At 32.7% G+C, this 7,591-nt stretch overlaps 1 protein-coding gene across 1 annotated transcript in view; it reads right to left on the bottom strand.

Moving 5' to 3' along the window:
• Positions 1–1,146: 1,146 nt before the first annotated feature.
• LOC113396251 (uncharacterized) overlaps positions 1,147–7,591 on the bottom strand; it is a 73,373-nt gene continuing 66,928 nt past the window's right edge. The window contains exons 7-9 of the mRNA XM_064215573.1: positions 5,251–5,431; positions 4,429–4,580; positions 1,147–1,280 (exon numbers count right to left, since the gene is read on the bottom strand). Of these exons, the coding sequence (XP_064071643.1) occupies positions 1,171–1,280; positions 4,429–4,580; positions 5,251–5,431 (443 nt within the window). The 3' untranslated portion in view covers positions 1,147–1,170. The remainder of the gene's footprint in view (positions 1,281–4,428; positions 4,581–5,250; positions 5,432–7,591) is intronic.

Raw genomic sequence — 7,591 nt, 5'->3', positions numbered from 1 at the left:
CTGTATATTGTATAGGACATTATGACTCGTATTTCTTAAATAATATTTCCGTAATACTTGGTGGCAGGGCTTTGTGCAGACCAGTATGGGTAGGCATCACACACTCCACATATTCTACCAATACTTATGTTGAGTTCCGGTTTGAAAGGCGAGCCAGTTTAATTACAGGTACAAGGAACATTATACCTTAGTTCTCAATATTGGAAACACATTGGCAATGTTAGGGATGTATATGTATAATATTTCTTATAATCACTTACTTCGTTCTACCTATAGTCTATGCCAGCTATAAGAGAAAAAAAGACAAATAAACAATATTCTACATTAAATTGACGTGATGTCATTGGTAATTGATGATATTGATATTATGGAGTTCCGACAAAATGCCATTTTGGATGTTGATGTTATCGGAACTTTGGAAGTTAAAACCAAGTGAATATAAGTAGTTAAGTGAAATAGTGTTGTTTTATAAATAATGACATATTTAGAATTTTCAGTAGAGCACAATACAGCCGAATATTGATAAATCTTGTCTAGTTTGTTTAACTTTATTCCTTCTTCGATTGGAATAAGTTGGAGGTAGGTAGAACAGATACTTTCAATTCAATTAATAATACTAAAGCAGCAGAAAGAACTTCCATAGAATTTACGAATAATAATTAACAATAATGACGGTGAAGATTAGTTAATGTATTCAAAGAGAATTTTACCACCTTTGAAATGGAGTTTCATTTCGTTAAGTCAATAATACTGGCCGTAACAATTCACAGAGATCGTATTTAATTACCATAAGAAGCGAACACCTGAACGGGAAAACTGAATTGAAATCCATCTCGGTTGGATTGAATCGATAAATCCGTATAATATCCACGGTTACGATCGCCTCATAAATATGCAAACACTCGAGGTTCACGTATTATTCTAAATTGAAGATAATTCTGGTGTGAATTTACCTAAATTACATTAAAATTTGGACATTAATAATTTAAATCGTGTTCAAAAAAATGGAAATTCGATTATATAATAGAAAAGTCAAGGAATTGGATCTATTTAATAACAAATTTTGATGTTGCGCTTTTTCAATATCAGCAGATATTGATACGACATTTATTAGTATTGTTTGATAGTAAAAAAAAACAACAAGAATAATCAAAAATGAACAATTTATTGTTATACAATATTATAGGTTCGTAAAACTAGTAAAGTCGCGAGCGTGAATACTAGACACAACGAGGCTCTCTTTAATCCCTGTCCTTGATGTAGCTCAGCCAGACTTTCCCCTGTAATAAAACAAATAAGTTTAGAAAATAATTTAAGGAATCACAAGTTATCCGGCTCGAAGGACCAATTAATTTTACTAAGTTTCAGATAGATAGAGAATAGATTTTATAAGAGAATTTATGAGATTAGGTCCTAAAATTAAATTAGTAAAATTACTTGTGATTTAATTTATATTTGACGCATTTCCCAAATTTTGTTAATACAAAATTATAAGTAATATATAAAAAAACAATAACTATAAATATAAAGCAACGAAAATCAAAAGAAGCTAATCGACTGACGTACAACTAAATATATTGCACCAATAAGAATACACCAAATGAATTTTGACGAATCAAAGGATCGCAAATACCAATAAATAGTAACATATATGAAATTGTTTCTTGGTTAAAGCATCGGAGGCGCAGAGATTACACACAGTAAGTAATAGAATGATGAGCATGAGCGTAGAGGAGTGAAGGGGAAGAGAATGACCTACGAAGACACGGATGGAGTGTGTCGGGAGGGATATGAGACAAATGGATGTAAAGGATCAGATGGGGAATAATAGAGAAGAATGGAAGTAAAACACATGCTGCGCCAACCCCAAATAATTTGAGAAAAAATATTTTACGTAACACGTTATAAAATATCTGTACTCCAATTTGCTACCAAATTGTTCATGTAATGGTAAACAATAATCATATCAGAAGCCAAAGTCATAGGTAATAGTCAATTTCATCAAGATTTATTGAGGTAGAAACACTAAGGGATATACAAAGGGGGTATAACATTGCATAACAAATTCGTAAACGATCATATTCAAGCCAGTATCGGATACCGCACACGTGTCTCGCTCCTTTCGGCTTATTGTCATCGATTTGCATATTGGATAATGTCTCTTACAACCGTTATAGTGTCTTCGGAGTATTGCTACTGAACTATTTATTGTAACGAGAATATTTTTGTGTTCGATGTTAATATACTCGATACATTTTGTACTGGTTTGTTAAGTGCGAAATTATTTAACTTTGAGTAGACTATGATGTTTGCTCTTGTTTCATTGCATATATAATTAGGATCTTAAAATGTTCTTCGCGATGTTTTCATTCACTACCGTACAAAATTAAGTGAATTTATGAAACACAAATTAGGCACATGAAAATTCAGTAGTTGTCTGGTTCAATTCAACCCAACAGTCTATAATGATGAAGAAATCTTAGAAATATTATAGAAAAAACAATACAATTTATTTGTACGTCTGTGGATTTACGATACATCGTATCATAAATCCACATATAAAGTTACAAGTGCAATGACACCGGAATGAAATTGATTGGACTCTGAAGAGGGATCGGTTCACTTATATTCTGTAATTCTGTCTATATTTATAACAGAACACGTACTCTGAAAGTTCCTTAGGCATACGTGATTTCATTTTGGACTACTTTGCAGCGGCAAATTTTAACTAGCCCATTCTATTTACAAAAAATAGTAGCTTAATTAATTCTTTGTCCCAAACGATCCCTACGACAAATTATTAAGTTATTAAATATTCATTGTAAATGACACGTAATTTTGTTTAATTATAAAATTTTAATCACCATCAATCATCAAGCCGAAATAGTTAACTACAGGCCAGGCGCATTTTAAAATTCTTCGACCACGACTCAAAGAAGAAAAGGGGAATCTAGAGAACGCTTTGTCGTTCAAGGCACATTCAACTCATTGACGTTTGGAAGACATCAAACCTAACGCTTGACGCAAACGGTGTTGGAATGGACTGACCAAATAAGATCTGCAATAGGTCATAATATAAATGTACTAGGATAGCAACCGATAGCGAGACACGGCGTGACATTGTGAAGAGAATGACATCAGTCTCCACTTCATGACGACCACGATCTTATAGATAAATTTTAATACCCAATTGTATCTATATCAGAATCAACTAAAGTTAACTATGGAAGAGCTCCGTTGTTTTTTTAACATGATTAACTAAACTATTATATACGAGGTAAAATGTTCGGCAATCGTTACAAAGCAATGCTAGCATTCATATGATTATTTTATGGGATCGATCCGAGCCTCGATCTGCTTGTAAATGGAACATACCGAATGACTGATAAATGACTGCTGATGGTTCTCGATTAGTTTCCTTCTATCCCCTGAATGTTTGGGAGTTCATTGTCTCCCAAATGGTCTGTACGCGTAGGTCAAATATCTTACATTCTGTACAAATGTACTCTAGGCATTTGATATTTGTTAAATAGTTGAAGGGGAGTCATTTTATTTCAATAACGATAACATTTTGCTAAATTGAATATATTTTAGTATGCACACTATAAATATTTTATTCTAAATCTTTTTAAATGTAAATAAAATTAACGTCTATATTTAAAATAATCAAGCTAAGAAACCTTTTTAGGAACAAGAATTAAATTAATCTTTGTAAGTTAATAAGTTTGGTTGGATGGATGTTTGTAACTCAATTACGCGAGAATTGAGAACTGCCTTATTTCCAAGGCACATCAATAGGTATTACAAATCAAACACCATTGAAAAATTGTATCCACTCACAATTGAAGTTAGATTATGTATATTTTAGACGACCTCCGTGGTCGAGTAGTGTGTACACCGGTTTTCATGGGTACGCCATTCCGAGTTCAGAATCGAACCCGGAATTCCGAGTCGATGTAGAAAAAGTTAATTAGTTTTCTATGTTGTCTTGGGTATGGGTGTTTGTGGTACTGTCGTTACTTCTGATTTTCATAACACAAGTACTTTAGCTACTTACATTTGCATTAGAGTAATGTATGTGATGTTGTCCAATATTTATATATTTATATATTTGTCCATCAATCAGCATTATAGCAGCGTTATGGAATTAGCTCCAAATAAAATATTTTATGTATATAGATCACAGAGTGTGAGGGTGAGTTGAGTGTCACACTACAAATGAAGTAAAACAATGAATCAATTTTATTATCTTGGTGTGCGTGACAGTTACACATTGACACTCCTTAACCAGTGTGTGTGTACTTAGTAGTCAACTATTTTTTTCGACGCGTTTTCAACCTTGACTATCTATTTAGCCATCGGTCAAAACAGGTGAAGTCCAAGAAAAGTTTTAAAAAAATGATTAAAATTAAGTCCAAATAATATTACCCTTAATAACATGCAGGTAAACATGCGCCGGTGTGGGTGTGGGCGGTGGAGCACGTGCAATGCTGCAAGTGTATCTTCCCGCATCATCATTTCGCACACGTGCCACACGGAGCACAGAGTTAGCTCCGTTCGCGCCAAACTCTGTACGAACACTGTAAAGTTTGCCTATGAATTAACTTACTCTATTGGTTTTGACTTTAAACATAGTAATTAATTTATGTTGTTGAATACAGCGGTTTAACAACTAGTAAGATGGTAATTAAGACAATACCCAAATCTCATTAATTAACAGAGCATCAAGCTACGGATTATTGACTGATAAATAATTAAAAGTATCAAAATTATCTTGAATTTAAAATGGAATAAATACCATCGCTACGATATAGATATAATATTTTCATTGATGAAATTCGATATATCGATGCGACAATCATATACAAGTCCAGGTTCTATATTCTGTAAGATAAAACTCGAAACTAACCGTAAAATACGAACGTGAAATATGAGAAAGTGTTTTTGACTAATTTAAAAAAAAAATTAAAAACATATGACAACATCCACGGATCAAAATGGCATAACAGTAAGTCAGCTGTCAACATTTCATGATTCAGATACGAAGTGAATTCTTTACTATAATTTTTATGAAACAAAATATGCAGTGACAAAAAAAGAGTATATGAAGTTTATAAATAATACATCCTTATATATTTTTCAAACTACTAAATGATAGCGCGTTTTAATGTACATTCAGCGCCATCTAGTGACCAAAATGTTACATACAATTTATTTGTATCAATAATAATAATGTAAAATTTAACTTACCTAATACCACCTCTTGTTGTGTCATCATTAAGCAAGGCCTCCTTTCGGTACCAGAGAAGCGACGGGCCCCCTTCCATGCGAAGGCCCCGCACTTCACATCGCAGAGCCACCGTGCTCCCTAGCTCACAAACTTGTTCAGACACCTCAGCGCCAGCTCCATCCACGATGCGGACTGACACCTCTGTCAAAAAATCAGAAATCAAAATATTCATTATTCAAGTAAGCTTTTATTAGAGCTTTTGAATCGTCGAAGATCTAACGGATCTATTGAGAGTAATAGACAAGAAACTCAGTAGTTTCAGTTTTTTTTTTTCAAATAAAATATATAGTCAAAGATATTTCATATATGTTATGTTAAAAAGAAGATTAGTATTATTGAGATATATATTTATATATTTAAAATTTCCTTAGTAAATTAATAGAGATTTTCGTAATTTGAAATAGTAAAATTTGAATAGAATAAAACATAGTCATAACGGATTATGAGACCGTTTTTACCAGAAATAGAAATACATAATTTGTTATTTTTTTTGTACAAAATCACTACCACGTTCTATAGAAAAAAATGTTATCGTGCACATACACTAACGCTGGCAAAAATCTTTATTGATAAATTGCACCCACGCGAAGACGGAGCGGTTCGCTAGTATTCATATAATCCGTGCGATCAAAATGGGATCCGTTCTTTTGGAACTGAGACACGCGCGTTCCCGATACTGGTAGCGTTGGCAAGCTAACTCGATGACTCGCGAGACGTACATATTTACTTATTTATTAGTTTCGATTTTTGCTCGTGATTTGATTTTGTGTTAGACATACTATATATATAATTGTGCAATTATTTAAGTGATTAGATTAAAATGATAATAAGTACAATGAAAAATAAAATTTTGAAAAGTTAATCACACGAAATATTTCCTTTAGTTGTACAGACATACAAACAGGCCTATAAGGCCAATAAGGCCTATAGCCTATTCCAATGGAAGTAGGAAAAAGATAAAGAAACCTTAGATTTACGTCTTTCATGCGATTTGCTAATAACTCAGCTATATTGTGAACTATTAAGAGTTTATGATTATCTTTATTTATAATACAACACTATTACACTTAACTACTTATTTCCACTTTAATATTACTTTCAAAATTCCGATAACAGTTTCGTCGACGTTCAAAACGCCATTTTCGCAATCCATAGAGAATTTCATAGATTAATCAAGCTCTCAACCAATGATATCGCGTCAATTCGCTGTCAGATGTTGTTTATTTCGCTTTTTCCTGTTACGGTTGGAATAGAGTATACGTAGACATACTTTGCCAGTTGGATATTATTTCAGAATTTTTCTGCTAACGCTCCTTCACTCAAGAACTGTCATTTTCGATATACTTTGACAAAGCTTCGTCCCATTTCTATAGCGCACGGACTATGTTTCAGTGTTAGCAAATTTCTGTATTATATGTTCATACACCAGAAACATATAATGCAGAAAATTGCTCACGACTCAAAAAAAATGTTATATTCTACAATGGGTGAACTTTAATTAGCCGTCCCTTCCAGACTACCCAAGCTTAATTAATTGTAATTGGATATAATTACATTCGAGCATAGCATGACTTTTATTATTATGATATATGGTATTTATTCTTACAAAACAACAGGAACATGATATGTAATTAATGATCGAGCCTTGGTTGTATAAAATTTATAGGAAAATATTATCTCTATCTATCTAGTAAGAACTCGATTTGTATTTCACTCGTAAAGCGCTGAAAAGCGATTAACGCTGTAACGTTATTTTGATGCATGTTTTCGTTTTATATTTCATAACTGAATCAAAATCACTTGTCACAAAGCATTCATGTTCTTGTTTTACAGCTTGTTTAACATTTATACAGTAAAGATAAACAAGAGACAACCCCTGGCCGTAATAATGGATCTAAGGTCTTCCAATATTTAACTTTTGTTTATGAAATGCGGGCTTATTCAAGCAAGTCTAACTTAGCAAAACAAATTATTTGAATATAATAACTGGTTACCAGGTGAGACTGCTCTTATTCTTGACGTTATCAGATATATAAATCGATAACCAGCACTACTAAAACTTTCTTCGAAGATAATTATGGTGCTATTTGTTTGTTTCCATATAGTCATGGCAATTACTGGCCTTCATTTTTAGTACCAACAAAACGGTTTGTGGGCAAAGAAACCCAATAAAATAAAAAACCGACAGCAAGTAAAAATTCCAGAGATGGGCTTAACCCTTCTCTCCGCATCATCTATTAAGAAGAAGAAGGTTTAGAGTAAAATTCCATCGGTAATGGAATTACAAAGATGTAGTATAAA

This window comes from Vanessa tameamea, chromosome 8 (genome assembly GCF_037043105.1).
Source record: "Vanessa tameamea isolate UH-Manoa-2023 chromosome 8, ilVanTame1 primary haplotype, whole genome shotgun sequence".
In the NCBI taxonomy this organism is placed as follows: domain Eukaryota; kingdom Metazoa; phylum Arthropoda; class Insecta; order Lepidoptera; family Nymphalidae; genus Vanessa; species Vanessa tameamea.
Note: the sequence above shows the minus strand (reverse complement) of the source record. Positions and strands in the feature narration are given on the sequence as shown.